Below are 17,883 nucleotides of genomic sequence, written 5' to 3'. Positions count from 1 at the left end.
ATACCCAGAAAGATGTAACCTAAGGGAGAAAGTGTTAGTGTGATTCATAGTCTCAGGATGCAGCCCACCATGGAGGGGAAGATGTGGTGACAGGAGTGATCAAGGTAACCACCATGGTGCTGCCCACCCCTCAGCAGACCAGGTGGATTCCTTTCTTCTTTTTCCTCTGTAAATTTATTTCAAGATTCCATCCCATGAGATATGTCACCCACCTCATGGAGGGTCTTCTTCCTCCCTCAGGAAACCCAGTTCACAGACACACCCAGTGGAGTGTCTCACTAATGCCCTCTGCTTAATGTAAACAGGAGACATTAACTGCTGCAGCAAAGTCTTCCCACTGCTGACGTTTTGGTGACAGGTCCACTGTAATGTGTCCTCTAGAAGTCAGGCATGTCCTCCAGTCAGTTGATTGTAAATCTCACTTAGCTGGAACAACAGTAAACGTCTGTAATCCAGCACTCAGGATGCCGAGGCTGAAGGGTGTGAGGCTTAGCCTGGGGTAGACAGTCCATACTCAGGTGGCTGAGGCTGAAGGGTATGAGGCTTAGCCTGGGGTACACAGTCAGCACTCAGGAGGCTGAGGCTGAAGGGTGTGAGGCTAGTCTGGGGTAGACAGTACCCAGGAAGCTGAGGCTAAAGAGTGTGAGGCTAGCCTGGAATAGGCAGTGAGTTCTATGCAAGCCTCAGCTGCAAAGCAAGACTGTCTTTAAAAATAAAATTAAAAATTATATTTTGGTTATTGTTTTTTAAGTTTACTTTGATGTGTCGACCTCTATTTCTTTGTTATCCTATGAGATTTGTTTAAATTGTTTTAGTCTGTAGGCTTTTGTCTTTTTGTCACATATAGAAATTTGACCTCACAGGTTTTGGGAGATATTTAAATGAGATACTATTTAGTGCTAACAGAACCCAGCAGCTGTCTTTTGGGTGTTTATGGTGTGCATGTTCATTATTTTGCTTTGTAGCAGTAAAGTGTAGCTTTACCTGTTTATTTCAGAGAAGACTGGACTGAAGATCTCTTCTACCTAGTAATAGGCAAATATGTTTATTGTTAAGTATTCTTTTTTATTATTTTTATTTTGTGAGACAGACCCTCTCTGTTATATAGTTCTGGCTGCCTTGGAGCTTGCTATGTAGACCAGGCTGGTCCTGAACTCACAGAGATCTGCCTGACATTAAAGATGTGTACCACAGTTCCCAGCTGAGTATTTTGTTGTTTTTTTTATCTGCATGTATGGCTGAGTACCACTTGCCCTCTGAGGCCAGAAGAAGGTGTCAGATCCCCTAGGATTGGAGTTACAGATGGCTGTGAGCCACCATGTGGCTGCTGGGAATCCAACTTGGGTCCTCTGCAAGAGCAACCAGTGCTCTTAACCTCTGAGCCGTCTCTTCAGTCCCTTAGTTGAACATCTTGAGAAATAACATGTTCTTATTTTTACTGATCTAAAAACTGTACATTTATTATACATCCTTCACAATTTTGCCTGAATGTTTTTTCCATCCTTGAATTTGAGACGTATAATACCTTATTTAAAAGTATACTTTTCAGGACTGAAGAGATGGGTCAGCAGTTAAGACTTGTATTGCTCTTGCAAAGAACCTAAATTCTGTTCCTAGTTCTCATGACTCAGAGCTCTCTCCGGCTCCAGGAAAGCTAATTCTCTCTTGTGGCACCTTGTGTGCACACGCATTCACGCACGCACGCACACACGCACATGCATACACACACATTTTAAAAATCTTTTAAAAGTATACTTTCAGCCTGGGTAAAATGCAATGAATATAATTAATAGTATATAATTTAAGTAGGGTCTGAGTATTAAGTATTCTGTATCTGAAAACAAAGAAGTTTGCTCTCTCATTACTCTAGATTGGGTTTCTGAAGGCAACAGAAGGGAACTGGAATAAGGGTCAGGCAGGGTCCTAATCCCTGCAGTAATTCAGGGGAAAATCAGTCCTTGCCTCTTCCTGGTTCTGGTGGTTTCTGACGTTCCTTTACCTGAAGCTGCATCACTTAACCTTTAAGGTTGAATCTTAAAATGTCTTTTTGTCCCATCTCATATGGCTTTTTCCTCAGTGTGTGCAGCCCAGGTCACCATTTGTCTCCTCAGATGAATACTGATGACTTCTTGTAGAGCTCACCCATATAATGCAGGACATTATCTCCATCTTAAAGGCTTTTACTATATTTCCGTGTATATTAACATGCACAGGGGCTATGGATTAGGGTGTGGAAAGCTTTGGGAGCATCATTGTTTAACGTACCACAGTCTGGTTATATATATTTGCTAGGATGATCACCAATAACAAAAAATAAAATAAAGGCAGCTTTTAGAAACTTAGCAATACAAATTCCAGAGATAGTAATAATCATTCCAGTGAGTACACTGAAGCCGGAAAGTGTAACAAGATTGCTAATTATTATTTTTGTTTTGAATGTGAGAATTAAGGGAAGAGTCTGTATGTGAGAGTTAAGAGTGAAGAAAGCATAAGGTGCCATGTGTTGTGATCCTTAGTGGATCTGAATATCTGCTGAGATTTTTCTGAAGAACTGGGTGAAAATGTTCATTTTTTTTTCTTTTGCTTAAAGTTGTCAAATTATTTATTCACCTCTTCCTGTGTACACACTCCTCTCTGCTAAGGTGCCCCTTACTGAAGCAGTCGATCCTGTGGATTTGGAAGATTACCTCATCACTCACCCTTTAGCTGTGGATTCTGGACCTCTGAGAGATTTGGTTGAATTCCCTCCAGATGATATTGAAGTTGTGTATAGTCCTAGGGACTGCAGGACCCTTGTTTCAGCTGTGCCTGAGGAAAGGTAAGGAGCCATTTACCTTGTTTTAGTTTTAGTGTAACTATAGGAAGGCTGTTTTTTAATTGCTTTATTTACATCTTACTTTGATGGTAATTTGTTTCTTATAAGAACTACAACAAAAATTTTATAAAATTTATTGTTGTATTCTTCCCTTGGAACTTCTTTTGGAGGTCTTTCTAATAAATCTCATGTTCTACTTAAAAAATAATCATTTCTTTTCTGTCTAAAAAATATATATGTTTATTTGTTTTTTTAAAATAGTGAAATGGATCCACATGTTAGAGATTGTATAAGAAGTTATACAGAAGACTGGGCAATTGTGATCAGAAAGTAAGTTGCTTGTTTATTATGATATTTTGCTGTACTGAGTAGAGGGGTTGGAGAGATGGCTCAGTAGCTAAAAACACTTGCTGTTGTTGGTTCCAGGCACCCACATCACATCACAACCATCTGGATTCCAGTTTCAGGGTATCTCATAGCCTCCTCATCATTCATACGCATAAACTGTGCATGTGGTTACATACACACATGCAGACCAGCACTCACACATAAAATGAAAATAAGTAAATCTAAAAACAAAATCATTTAGTGGAATTTTTAATGTATTAAGTTAGATTTCATAAAAATCGTGAGACTTGTGGTGGTGGTGCACACCTTTAATCCCAGCACTCCATGGGGCAGAGGTAAGCGGGTCTCTGTGAGTTTGAGGCCAACCTGGGCTACAGAACAAGTGTCAGGACAAGTTCCAAAACAATGCAGAGAAACCCTGCCTCAAAAAGTAAAAAACAAAACAAAATAAAAATTGTGAGACTTAAAATCATTAAAATGGTCGAAGAAGCAGAAGAATATTATCAATAGATATATTATTTTATGAAGTCCCATACTTTTGCTTATTTTCTTTATAAAATATTAAGACTATAGGAATACTAATTTTGTATTGGTAAGAATCAGGTAAGATAGGATGTAATGATGATAATTCTGTAGCCCCAGTCTTAGGAAATCATGGTGGGTATTGCTGAATACTTTTTCTCAAAAATTTACAGTTTTGTAAAACTTGCATAGCTAAGTTAAAGTTAAAAGCCAACTTTCAGATCCAGCTATTTGAAGGTCTTTGGTTTTTAAAAGTCTCCCTGTGTGCAGGTGAGCCTCAAATTTTTGATTCTCCTGTCTCTACCCCAGAACTGGGATTTCATGTGAATGCCACTACAACCATGTTCTCTGCTGTTTTCTTTTAAACTGTCTTAATTTTTATAGGTCCTGGATCTTTACATTTACTCAGTTAGGTAAATATTTGTAGAAAATAATCTGTTCTTTTCTATGACATAGTTAATAATTTTTCTTGGAGAGTAGTTTTGAAATATTAAGTCATGAAAAATAGTAATTAGTAATTTTCATAATGAAGAAGGGTCTTCATTCTGGAACATTTTACTGTGGTTTACTAAAGGAGACATAAGAACAAGTAATATTGAATTTGGCTATGGCATAATTTTCACAGATGAAATGATAGGGGCTAAATAGTACTAGCAAAAGTGATGAGGGGGCTGGGAAGATGCCTCAGTGGTTAAGAGCACTGGCTATTCCTGCAGAGGACCTAGGTTTGGTTGCTCGCTACTGGCAGCTAACAGACATTTCTAACTCCTGTTCCAGGGCATCTGACACCCTCTTCTGGACTCTGTGGGCCCTGCATGCACATGGTACACAGATTCGCATGCAAGCATACATATAAAATAAAAATAAACTTTAAAATGATGTATACATTGCTGATAGTTTTGTCCTCATAGCTACTGTCTTATTTCATTAGGCTTAAGAATGTGCTAAGTATCATTAAGGAGGATAGTATCGACACCTTATTAGTTTGAGTGTGACCTATGAACTGTTGTAAAAACAGAATTTTGGGAACTATTTTGATAGCTAGAATTTTACTTTACTAGGGAAATGTAATATTCTTGTCAGTAATTGGAAAACTTTTTAATTTGGTGCATATGGGTTAGAAGCCTATAATAAAAATTCTTAATAAAGATATTAGTTGTAGGAGGGAATGGGAGAGAGAGATTGGTTGATTATTAGTTACTGACCTTAGAATCATAGTGGCTATTCACCATTGGTTGAGTCATGATAGGAGGGGAATTAACATTAATTGGTCATTATCATTTGCTAGGTATTTTATTGAGTGCTTTATCTCATAGCATTTATGATTTTGACAGATAAGGTACCCCAGACCCAAAGCAGTTAAGTACTGGTTTCTCTGAGGGCCCCCAAACCAAAATGTAGATGGCCAAAATTAGAAGCTAGGGTATAACAAGTAAGGTTTTCCCGTCGGTCTGTACCTACTGCTACGCCAGCCCCGATTAACACACAGAGACTCTGTATTTGATATAATGCTGTTGGCCAGGCACTAGTTTCTTATCGGTTAGCTCTGTCTTAAGTATTAACCCATTTCTATTGATCTAAGTATTTCCACGTGGTCTCATCTTATCAGAGAATGAGGCTGGCATCTGCTCTCCCCAGTCTCTACATGCTGACTCCTCCTTACTACTTCCTCTTTCCTCCTTGTCTCCTAGTCCCACCTATCTTGCTTTCCTATTGGCCAACAGTGCTTTGTTCATTAACCAGTATGAGAAACATATTTATAGAATGACATCTCCCATCACTAGGGCAGCACATTCTAAAGCTAAAGTTTTTCTGTTATACTAAATAAATTGGGAGGGGAAAGTGTGGCCCAGAAGTTGTTGGTGTCTCAGAGAGATGGAAGATGTGTGATTTGGACATACAAAAACCATGATGCAGAGTTCTACTTTGTGATCAGTTCCTGGTTACTAGGTTTTTATATTTTATTAGAAAAAAGTATATTATGTTAATTTAGGCATTCTGAACCCCCCATGTGTGTATGTATGTATATAAACTAACATATGTATATAAGGACATGTAGATATTATTGTATTTCATTTTACATTGTGGGTTTAGATTGAGAGCTTTTATACAGTAATGAATTACTGCAAACGTTTTAAAATTCAGTGTTTATATATCTACTTACATTATTAACATTTTGTATTATTAATATAATATGTATTTTCTACTAGTGTTTTCTTTAATGTTGGTTCCCTGCTTTTTTTCTGTTTGTTTTTAACTGACCAAATTTCTGGATAGAAAGTAAAATTTGAATTTTTTTATGATAATATTTTTTTTATTTAAATTTGAAACAAGCTTGTTTTACATGTCAATTCCAGTTCCCTCACCCTCCCCTCCTTCCCCGTCCCCTCCCTAACCCCCATTTCATCCCCTTTCTGCTTCCCAGGGAGGGTGAGGCCTTCCATGGGGGGTCTTCAAAGTCTGTCATATCATTTGGGGGAGGGCCTAGGCTGATAGTATCCCTCTATGTGGAATGGACTCCCAAAGTCCATTTGTATACTAGGGATACGTACTGATCCACTACCAGAGACCCCATAGACTGCCCAGTTCTCCTAACTGACATCCACATTCAGGGGGTCTGGATCGGTTCTATGCTGGCTTCCCAGCTATGAGACTGGGGTCCATGGGCTCCCCCTTGTCAGTTCAGTATAAAATTTGAATTATATATACATCATTGGCACGATTTATGATTTACTTTTAGAAGTGGGTATTCTGCTTTTTATTTGAATTAAAGGAACTTTGGGTAGATGGTGCACACACCCCCCACACACACACACACCTTGACAAGGTTTCTTTGTATACAGAGAATGTGCATTAGTTGTCTTGGAACTCTGTAGGCCTGAGTGCTGGAATTAAATGTATGCACCACCACTGCCAGACATTTTTTTTGGCGGGGGAAGTGGACAGTTTTTTAGATCCTGGGTTTGCCACACTCAGAACTTCTACGATAGATCCCAGTTGTGTTTGTCTGATGAAATAATTATTACACATAAATAATTACTACATAAGGATGCTCAGAGAGAGATTTTCAGAAATTGATTTTATTTTGAATAGATACCATAAACTGGGAACAGGATTTAACCCTAACACATTGGACAAGCAGAAAGAAAGACAGAAGGGACTGCCCAGACAGGTCTTTGAATCTGATGAAGCTCCAGATGGCAACAGCTACCAGGATGAGCAAGTAATGTTTCTATTCTTAAGTGACTATGAGAAAGTATGTTTAGTTAATTAACATATTAATATTTATAATTTAATATTTTTATTAACAGGATGACCTTAAAAGACGTTCGATGTCAATAGATGATACTCCAAGGGGTAGCTGGGCCTGCAGTATATTTGACTTAAAAAATTCACTTCCTGATGCCTTGCTTCCTAATTTACTTGATCGAACTCCAAATGAAGAAATAGACCATCAGAATGATGATCAAAGGAAATCAAACCGCCACAAGGAACTGTTTGCTTTGCATCCATCACCAGATGAGGTATTTCCTTTGCATATAAAGAATCAAAGAAGTCCAGGCATGGTGCATTCCTGTCTTTTCAGCTACTTGGAGGGCTGAGGCAGGAGGATCACAAGTTTTAGAATTGTTTGAGTTACATAATTAGTTCAAGGCCAACTTGAGTATCATAGTGATTACAAAGTAAACTAAAAATGGGCCGGGGATGTGGCTGAATGGCAGTGCACTTACCTACTGTGTGCAGGTCTGTAGGTTCAGTCCCCACCACCACAAAGAAGCAGCAAGTGATCATTAAGGCACTCTTTTGGGAATATGATTTGTATTTAGTATTACAGTCATGTTAGAAACAGCCATGGGAGCTATGAGTTAAATATGCTTTCAGTACAAGCAGATTTACTTTTAATGAGGGAACTTCTGTGATTGAGAACACTGGATGTAATGGCTTCTGTTTATAGACAGATGTGGCAGTGTTTAATTGTGATGACTGAACGTGTTAGACTGCTTAAAGACTTAAAAGCAAGTGGCAAACATTGAAATGTGGTAAGCGTTCATTGTGGTGTTACTTCTCACTCTGTAGGAGGAGCCAATAGAACGGCTTAGTGTTCCTGATGTTCCCAAAGAACATTTTGGACAAAGACTTCTTGTTAAATGTTTATCACTCAAGTGAGTATTTCTTTTACTGTATAATTTCTATTATGTGGGCTAACATTTTTATTATTGGTGTAAAAAACTTTAGACTTTATGTGTGTGTGTACTTATGAGGTGTTTTTCTCTTGTTTTTAAGATCTTGTGTATTTTGGTTTAATTGTATTTAATGTTTTAAACATAATATATCCATTATGTATACCTATTCAGAGAAGAGAAAGATGTACACAAATAAGAGACCACTGTATTCATATTATCTGGCTTATAAAACTGTAATGGAAACCAGAATGATGGTGCATATCTGTAGTTATAGCACTTAGTAGGTTGTGGACAAAGGGCATGGGTTTGAGGCTACTTGGGTTTGATAACAAGACTGTTTTTCTCTCTCAAAAAAGTCATCTATTTATATTTTGAAGTTTTGTGAATTTTCATTGTATACTTTAAAGTTTCTTTTCCAGAGGAATTCTAGTTTAAGAAAGCTTTTGTGTAATGAGGACATAAACTGAATAACCGTACAGATAGGATTCTTGTCAGAAACTCTGAGAGTCATCCGTTGTTGTTTTTGCAATATCCATGGTTAAGGAAAAGGTTTCTTCAGATAGTTCCCTTCCACACATTCATGGAGAAACAGGCAGAAGATATCATCAGTCTTTTACATTAAAATATTCTATAAGGAAAATCTAGGATTTTTAAAAATATTTTTATTCATAAATTTCTCATATCTTTGATCATATTATTCTTTCTCCTCCCCCAACTCCTCCCAGAACTTCCATATCTCCCTTCCCACCTCTTTTACTTTCTCTGCCTCTGTATCTCAGTAAAACAAAAAGCAAAAGTGAAAATCAAAGCAAATAAACAAAAACCCAATGAAACAAAACAAACAAACAAACAAACAAAAAACCCTCAACCAGAACAGAAAGCACACGTGTATACAAAAGTAATGGAGTTGATTTTATGTTGGTCAACTACTCCTACGCATGGGACCTGCCCTGGAGTGTGGTTGATAATCCCAATGACATTCCTTTGGAGAAAACCTTTTCCCTTTCCCAGCAGATATTGATGGAAAATACAACCTTCATTAGGGTTGGGTTAGGACTTTGTGTCCACTTCTTCTCTGGGCTGGAATTTTTGTCCGGGTTGAACCTGTCAAGTCTGTGTGCACAGTCACAATCTCTGTGAGTTCATATGCGTATTGGTGCTGGTGTGACTGGAAGATGCTGTTTCTTTGTCATTGTCCACCACCTCTGGTTCTTTTAACTGCCTGTCTCCTCTTCTGCATAGATCCTTGAGCCTTGAGAAGAGGGGTTGATAAAGATAGCCATTTGGGGCTGAGTGTGCCACACATTGTCCAATTGTCATCTACTGCTAGAAGAGGCTTCTCTGATGATGTCTTAGTAGTGCAGTGATGTGAAATCTTGCCAGATGTCTCATTTTATTTTTGATTATGTATATGAGCATGTAAATACAGGTGCTGGAGGACACAACACTCCTGGAACTGGAGTTATAGTCAATTGTGAACCATCCAGCAACAATGCCAGGAACAGTCCCTCTCTTGTCCCTCTCTGATGGGAGAGAGTCAACTCTCCAGCCCTCTGATGGTTTTCATCTAGAAATAGAGGCAAACAGAGTATACAGATGAAGGTTAATTTCACGAGTGTTCTCTCTCTCTCCCCCTCTTTTCATCTCTCTCTTTCCCCTTCTTCTCCCTCTCTTCTCTCTTTCTTTTTTTCTTTTGAGTCAGGGTGTCATTATGGGTTTCTGGCTGTCCTGAAACTCACTCTGTAAATCAGGCTGGCCTCTAACTCGCAGAGATTCCCCTGCCTCGTGAGTGCTAGGATTAAAGGTGCACCCCACTATGCCCAGCAAGAAATCTCTTTTCTCTAAAGAGCTAGTTTCTTATTTTCTGTAGATTGGACTTTTTGAAGTTGTTTCTTTTGATGGCAGTTAGATGTCATGTGCCCTTGGGGTGACTTTACACTTGTGCCTTGCTTTCATGTACCTTCACTTATGTTTTTGGTGTCTTCAGAGTAATTCTATAAGACAAGCAGTGTTTTCTTTATTTTACAAAGAAGTATGAATTAAAGAGGATTGGTAGAAGTTCTTCTCAATGTTGCCCAGAGTGTAATTGAAAAAGAAACTGTTCTTCCCATTATAGCGTGTTAGTGTATGCTTATGGGCTTTAACTTAAGGAAAAAGGCTTTTCTGTACAAAGACACTCACCTGGAGACATTACTTTGTGTATAAATATGACAGTTTTCTTTCCTTGAAAGCCAACACTTTATGCATTTAGTTAAATTTGTGTAGAAACATATTAGAGAAATTGAATGAACTTTTCTACATATCTGAATTCTCTATATTATACTTAAAATCCGTTACAGGTTGCATACCACACATTAACTTACTTATTGACACAGGGTCTCAGCTTTCCCAGTCTAGAACTTAACTGTGTAGCTGAGCTTGAATTTCTGATTCTTCTTCCTTCTAGTGCTGGGATTATTGGAGTGCGTCCCCTTACCTGGTTTAGACAGCACTGAGGATTGAACCTAGAGCCTTATACATGCTAGGCAAGCACTCTATAATAGAACCACACCCCTAAACCCAAATTTTATCCCTTTAAAATGCACAAATCAGGCTGAGTGGTGGTGGCACAGGCCTTTAATCCCAGCACTTGGGAGGCAGAGGCAGGTGGATCTCTGTGAGTTTGAGGCCAGCCTGGTCTACAGAATGAGTATCAGAACAGGTTCTAAAGCTACATTTATGTAGAAATTATTTACAGGTCATTGGTAGGCTTACATTTGAAAGGCAAAACAGTAAAGTTTCTAGAAGACAAGTTATATGCTTTTATTTATAGAAACTCTATTTTAACACAACATAGCAAGCACTATCCCTAAGCAAAAAAGTTTCTTCTACTCTTTTCTTTCCTTCTTCTCTTTCTACTTCCTTCTTTTCCTTTCTTCTCTTTGGCTTTCTTCTCTCCTCCTCTTTTTTCTTTTCTCACACCTCTCTGTTCTGGTACTGGAGATTGAACCTAGGCTTCATATGTGCTAGATACATTCTGTACCACTAAGCTGCAGCGTTGGTCTGCATCCATACATTTTGCTTCATTGAAATGGACAACCTGTTTTTCAGTGTTAAGGCAATGCATAGCAGGGGGAGAAAGTATGAATAACACATACACTTGGCAATATTAATACCCAGAATACATACAAAACTACTTATTGATGAGGGAAAAAGCCAAACAATAAATGAAAAATGATCCAGTAGAGCAGTGGTTCTCAACCTGTGGGTTGCCACTCCTTTGGGAGTCAAATGATCTTTCCCTAGAGGTCGCCTAAGACCATTGGAAAGCACAGGTATTTACATTACAATTCATAACAGTAGCAAAATTAGCAACGAAACCAAATTTATGGTTGGAGGTCACCACAACATGAACTGTATTAAAGGGTTGCAGCATTAAGGGGGGTGAGGACCACTGCAATAAAGGATATTCATATGATTACTAAGTACATTAAAAGGTACATATGGAAAAATGTATTGCAGTACCACTTACCCTACCATGTCTTAAATATAAGAAGATGAAGAGTGGATTTGGTTTTTAAACACTTTCATTTTCTTTTCTCTCTTTGTCTCTCTCTCTCTCCCTTTTTTTTATTTTTTTATTTTTAATGGCTGTTAAGTGCTAAAAGAATCTCTGAGATCTCTTTGTGCTCAGCATCTATTTGTTTTGCTAAGAGAAGCATTAGCTGGAAGTTGCAGGGAAAAAGAGTGATGTCTTATGTAGTGTTCATTTCCCTTATTCCTTCCCTGTGGAAACCTCAGAGGCCACAGCTTCTCTGTTAAGGGCCCCTGTGTCTCTTGCTTACTACACTTCCTCAGTCTTGGATTGATGCTGTCCACTGTTGCTTGTCTAAGCATCTACACTGCTGTTTTCAGATTCTGTGAAAATCTTTTTGAATGGTTCTTTATTAAACTTTCAAGGTGAAATGTTGTCTCTTAGAAGGACCCTGACCTTGACTTAACTATAGTTAGAAGACAAGTGCTGTGGAGCAGGATTATCGCAGCTCCAACGCTTAGCATTCTTTCCCCAGTATTTCTTGCTGCTTGGGCTGTACACGACAGGATGCTCAGTCACATTGCAGGTTTCTACGTGTGAAATAAGGGTGATATTCCTCCAGCCGAGAGGTCTGCAGCAATGGCCAGGTGCAACATTGTCTTCAGCCGTGTGTAAGCTCAGGTTCAGGAAAGTGAATTAAGCATCTCAAGTATAAAGTTAGAAAGGACATTTGACATGTTCATCAAATAGGAATTACTATCCCAGCATTATGATATTAATATTTAAGATATGGAAAATTTCCCATTAAATATTGAGTTAAAAAGTAGATTACGAAGTAGTATTATACTCTTTATTTAAAGAGTACATTTTACACAAGGACAAAAGTCTGGGTAGGTGACCACCCAACTCCATCTCAGTTCTATCTGTGCAGTGGGAGTTTCCAAGTGCTTCTGCTTCTCTCTCAATATTTTAAATGTATTTTATTTTTTTTGGGTATGGATTATTTGATATATAGTCTAGAAAAGAAAATATTTTAAAACTTTATTTCAAAGTGAATACACTTAAGTGAACAACCTAATTATAGATTATAAAGTAATCAGTGCCACAAAATGGATAGAAAATTCTGTGAGGCTCATAGGAAATTTAGATTAATTATTGCTGAAAAAATAAGGCGAATTTTAGAGAGAACACATCGGTTTTGAAACCATGAAAGATATATGTGGGCTGTGTGTCTTAGGGGGAGGGATGGTGCAGAGAGACACAGGTGTGAAGGGGGAAGGTATTGGAATAATGAAGTTTGAAATCAGTTTCTTTTCAGAGAGCTCTTTCTGCATCTTGATCTGGATCTCTGGTGTGTGTCCGCGTGTGTATGTCCGTGTGTGTCCGTGTGTGTGTGTGAGTGTGAGTGTCTATGTGTATGTTTCTGTGTGTGTGTGTGTGTGTCCACATCTCTATGTGTGTGGCTTTCTTTCTCTCTGTGTCCATGTCTGTGTGTGTATGTGTGTGTCCTTGTGTGTGTATCCGTATCTGTGTGTGTTCATGTCTCCCTGAATGTGTGGGTCCCTGAGTATGTGTGTCCATCCCAGTGTGTGTGTTTCTGTCCAGTCCCAGTCTGTCTGTCCATGTGTGGGTATGTACATGTGAGTACAGATGTCTGTGAAGCCCTGAAGAGGGAGCCAGCTTCCTTGGAGCTAGAGTTACACGGTAGTTGTTAGCTTCCTCTGCCTGATGGAGGTTTTAGGAACTGAACTTGGGTTCTCTGCAAGAGCAACAGTCTTAATTGATGAGCCATCTCTCTAGCCCAGATTTATCTTTCATATGTATTTTGAAGTTAGTTTATCTTTTTTCTTCTTAAAGGTTTGAGATTGAAATTGAGCCCATTTTTGCAAGTTTGGCTTTATATGATGTCAAGGAAAAGAAAAAGGTAAGTTTCTGGGATTCAATTGCAGTAATTGCCATAATCATACATTTTGGAAACCTGCTTACGTGCTTTTTGTTTTGTAAGATAAACAAGTGCTGGTTCCTCATATGTTATTAACTGAAAACAGAAATAGAAATTTACCCTATTAACACTAGTTAAATATTTTCATCTTATAGAAAATACTTTAGATGAAACCTTGTTTTTGATTTATTGAAAAACGTCCCCAAAGCAAATAGCAAAAGCAACTTTTAAGAGATAGACAAGCAACCCGGCTAGTGGTGGTGCATGCCTTTAATCCCAGCCCTTGGGAGGCAGAGGCAGAGGCAGAGGAATCTCTGTGAGTTTGAGACAGCCAAGACTGTTATACAGATAAATCTTGTCTTGAGAAACTACCAGACGAAGGAAGGAACGGAGGGAGGGAGGGAAGGAAGACAAGCTAGTGCAGGACCAGGCACTGTGTGAAAGCATTATGTAAAAAATAAATGTGATAATCCCCAATGTTTTTTGATGCAGTTAGCCAAGGCTGTTTTATGTATGTTATGTTTAGGTGATGTGTCTGAAGGAGTGAGTTTAGCTTTACTGTTGTTTTTATTAGTTTCAGAGTATTCAGGGGGCATTAACAGTTCTTCTTGATGTTTACTTTTTTTTCTTTCCCTCTCCTTCACCTCTCCCTTCCCCCTCCTCTGTTCTTTCTGGGGTGCTGGGGATGGAGCCCAGGGTTCTGAGCATTCAAGCCTGGAGTCTAGTACTTGGCCCCTTCTCCAGTCCAGCTTTTCTCACTTTAGTTAGTATACTAAGTCACACGGAAGTAGAGACTTAAATGTGCCTTCATCGTCAACACGTGACCTGTGGTAGATTTCTGCAGGAGAACTTTCTCTGGTAGCTTGTATTTATGAAATGAAAAATGCTGAGGTGTTATTAATATAAAGTTTTAAAATTTAATTTGTAGTCGGTCATCTCAATAACTAAAGAAGTTGAGGTGCCCTCATTAGAAATGTTTCTATGTTATATTCCAATGTAGCTTATCCAGTTCTTTGATTTTTATGTACCTATGTAGATTGATCTCAGTGAAATATATACTCAGCTATGAATTAGGATGGAGTGTTTGAGAATATAATGTTTTATTATCTGTGATATTTTAAGATTTTACATATATGCTCTTTGTGTATTTCAGAAATTTTGTATTGATGTAAAAATGTCTGAATATATTTTTCAGATTTCAGAAAACTTTTATTTTGACCTTAATTCAGAACAGATGAAGGGATTGTTACGGCCACATGTCCCACCTGCTGCCATCACCACTCTGGCAAGATCAGCCATTTTCTCAATAACGTATCCTTCCCAAGATGTCTTTCTTGTGATAAAGGTGAGAATATCTTTAACAGATGTGTTTATTATTTGGTGTCTAGTCCTGTCTTTGTCAGTATTGCAAACTGTCTTTACTTGATTTTGTATTTGATTCTTTGAAAAATCCCATTGAACATATACTATAGTTATGACATAACTTTTCCTGAATGGAAAGTAGCATTATGGTTGTGCAGTCAGACAGCCATGGGTTTATCTTAAGGGATTGCCTCATGTGATCTTGGGATCTGACAACTCTCTGATTTGTAGGGCAAGCTGCCAAATGCAAGTTCAACTAGCCTTGAGTCCAGAGTTCACATGATAACAGACTGGAGACTTAGGCTAGGTTTCTGTTATGGTTTTCTTTAGTAAACCTCAGTCTTTGTATGTAAACCTCTCAACTGATTGGATGAGGCCCACCCACACAGTAGAGATTAATCAATTCTATTCAGTGTCTGCTATTCTAATTGATAATTATCTCTAAAAGAAAACAAAACAAAACACTTTCACAGCAACATTTAGAGTCGTGCTTCTGAACCTGTGTGGGTCATGACCCATTTGGGGATTGAATGACCCCTTCACAGGAGGCACATATCATACATATCAGTTATTTACATTACCATTCATAACAGTAACAAAATTACAGGTATGAAGTAGCAATGAAATAATCTTATGGTTGAGGTCATCACAACATGAGAATCTGTATTAAAGGGTTGCAGCATTAGGATGGTTGAGAACCACTGATTTCAAGTAATGTTTGACCAAAAGACTGAATATCCAGGTCTGCTTAGTGACATTGTTTTACTCAGTTTTTCAATCATATAGATATGAAAGCTAAACCATTGAGGTCATAGATCATTGTGATTTGACTGTCAATCAGTTGACAATAAGAATTGTTCTCTGGGCATAGAGGCACAAGCCTGTAATTCTAGCACTTGAAAGGTAGAGGCAGGAGGGTTGAAAACTTAAGGGCAGTTGGATTACCTAGCACCAGTCTGTCGCTTAAAAAGCAAAACAAAATGAAAACAACAACCACAAAATGCTCCAAGCATACCTCCCCCAGAAAAGTAAATTCTAGGGACTAGCCAGGCCTGGTGATAAGTCTATGATTTCAGCTGTTTGGTAGGCTGAGTCAAGAGTATTGCGAATTCAAGGCTAGATTGGGTTATAGAGTGAGTTTGAGGCTACCCTGGGCAACTTAAGGAGAACTTATCTCAAAATATAAAGTAAAGTGAGGGCTGGGGATGTAGTTTAGTGGTAGAACACTTGTCTAGTGTGCACATGGCTAGCAGTAGGATTAATCCCCAGCACTGCGGGAATGAATTCAAATATTACTGTGCTGCTGTCTTGTAACTTAAAGACTAATTGGTACCAGCAGATGACTCTACAGGTTTAAAGGTGCTCACTTTGAAGCCCAACTCAAGTACTTTAAAGAGTTTGCTGCTGGGATCCATATGGTGGATGAAAAGAATCAACTCTGGCATACATATTGGTGCCATCTCCTTCATACACAAAATAAAGAAATAAATGTCAAAAAACAGAAGAATTTGGTTACTTGACTTTGGTTAAATTGACTTTGACTTGAGAGCAGCCTGAAATTTATTCCTTAGTCACTTTATTTATATAAAATTACTATGAAGAGGTGATGAATTTTTTAATGAAATTGTAAAGTGAATTTTCATAAAAATGAGTTCTTTTTTACCCACAGGAATAATGCCCCAATTTGTTGGATGCATTCCTATGAATTCAGGTTAAAATTAGTCTTAGTCAATGAACATTCCTGGAGAAATTCACTTTAGAAAATCCTCTTAAATGAGGTGAGTTCACCTGGGTGTGGTGGTGCACACCTTTATGTCAGCGCTGCAGAGGCAGGCACATCTGTGAGTTTGAGGCCACTCTGATCTATATAGCGAGTTCCAGGACAGCCAGGACTATGTAGAGAGACCGTGCCTTCAAATACTACTACCACTAATTTATTACACATGAGATAATAATAAAATAATATCATTTTAAAAAAGAGTTGAACATAGATGATAAATACAGTTAATTTACATGGGAAAATGGCAAGTTTTTATAAATTAGATCATCATGAAAGAAAAGAGCTATTAAGGCAAAGACAATTGGGATATAAGTTGCTCGGAAATGAAGTGATCTAGTTGTCATAATGGGAATAAATGGTTTTGAGGATTAGGAATAAAAAACAATGACTGTAAATGTTTGGTATAAACTAATAGGTAAATATGATGAAAAATTATATTTTGGTTATAAATGTGAGAATATTTAGTGGAAAAAAGTGTATATATCATAATTCTACTCATAAAATACAAGTAAATGTAGATTTGTGTATATACATACACATACATATGTTTATACATGTGTATGTGAGAATTTTCTGTAATTTCCAAAATGGAAAAATTAATAAGTTAAATTTTGTTTTATTTTATATGTATTGTTATTTTCCTACATGTATGTCTGTGATGTCCACAGAGGCCATAAGGGCATCAGATCCCCTGGGAACTAGGGTTACAGATGGTTGTGAGCTGTCATGTGGGTGCTGGGAATCAAACCTGGGTTCTCTGGAAGAGGGCCGTTTTTTTTAACTTCTGCTATTTTATTTTATTTTATTTTATTTTATTTAACTTCTTCTATTCTAAAGGAAATTAATTTTGGAGAGTTTCTTTAGGTTATTTGTGGACCATCATGTTATTTTGTTTTTCCCAAGAAAAATAATATAGTTTGTTGATAGTTTCAGTCCACCATTATCATTTCTTGAAAGAAAATTTCCATATCACTTGTGTTGTGTAGTTGTTGATATGCAGGGACAAAAAGAGGGTATGCCAGTGGGCTGTAACAAAAAGCCTTTATAGTTCTATTACAGTTTTTGTGTATTTATTTATACATCTGATTTATGCATCTGGGCTATAGTATAGTGTTTTCAGATGGTTGTGTTTGTGTGTCTGTAGGTTGTCTGGAACTAGATGGTTGTGTTTGTGTGTTTGTGTGTCCGTGTGTCTGCAAAAAGTTGAATCCTCTCCAGCTGGAGATGGAAATGTTCTCTGTGTGTCATTTTTAGCAATAAAATCTTTGTAGATCTACCAAAGAGTAAATTTGGTAGCAGAGCTGATTTTCAAGTCTTTGGCCATATCATGGTGGCCAACATCTTATTGGCTGAAGAACAGAAACTCAGGCACCTGGGGTGTACATAATAGGACTCTATTGGAAGGAAGTCCACAGA

General features: G+C 37.9%; 1 protein-coding gene across 9 annotated transcripts in view; it reads left to right on the top strand.

Moving 5' to 3' along the window:
• Dock7 (dedicator of cytokinesis 7) overlaps positions 1 to 17,883 on the top strand; it is a 174,513-nt gene that overhangs the window by 28,836 nt on the left and 127,794 nt on the right. For all 9 annotated transcript variants that reach the window (XR_007834746.1, XM_051188215.1, XM_051188213.1 and 6 more), the window contains exons 3-9: positions 2,643 to 2,818; positions 3,077 to 3,145; positions 6,779 to 6,908; positions 6,997 to 7,209; positions 7,763 to 7,848; positions 13,241 to 13,307; positions 14,521 to 14,670. Coding sequence is in view for 8 of the 9 variants with exons in the window: in XM_051188215.1 (XP_051044172.1) it covers positions 2,643 to 2,818; positions 3,077 to 3,145; positions 6,779 to 6,908; positions 6,997 to 7,209; positions 7,763 to 7,848; positions 13,241 to 13,307; positions 14,521 to 14,670 (891 nt within the window). In the remaining variant the exon portion in view is untranslated. The remainder of the gene's footprint in view (positions 1 to 2,642; positions 2,819 to 3,076; positions 3,146 to 6,778; positions 6,909 to 6,996; positions 7,210 to 7,762; positions 7,849 to 13,240; positions 13,308 to 14,520; positions 14,671 to 17,883) is intronic.

This window comes from Phodopus roborovskii, unplaced genomic scaffold (genome assembly GCF_943737965.1).
Source record: "Phodopus roborovskii unplaced genomic scaffold, PHOROB, whole genome shotgun sequence".
NCBI classification, from domain to species: domain Eukaryota; kingdom Metazoa; phylum Chordata; class Mammalia; order Rodentia; family Cricetidae; genus Phodopus; species Phodopus roborovskii.
The sequence above is the reverse complement of the archived record's forward strand: the minus strand, read 5'-3'. Positions and strand labels throughout refer to the sequence as shown.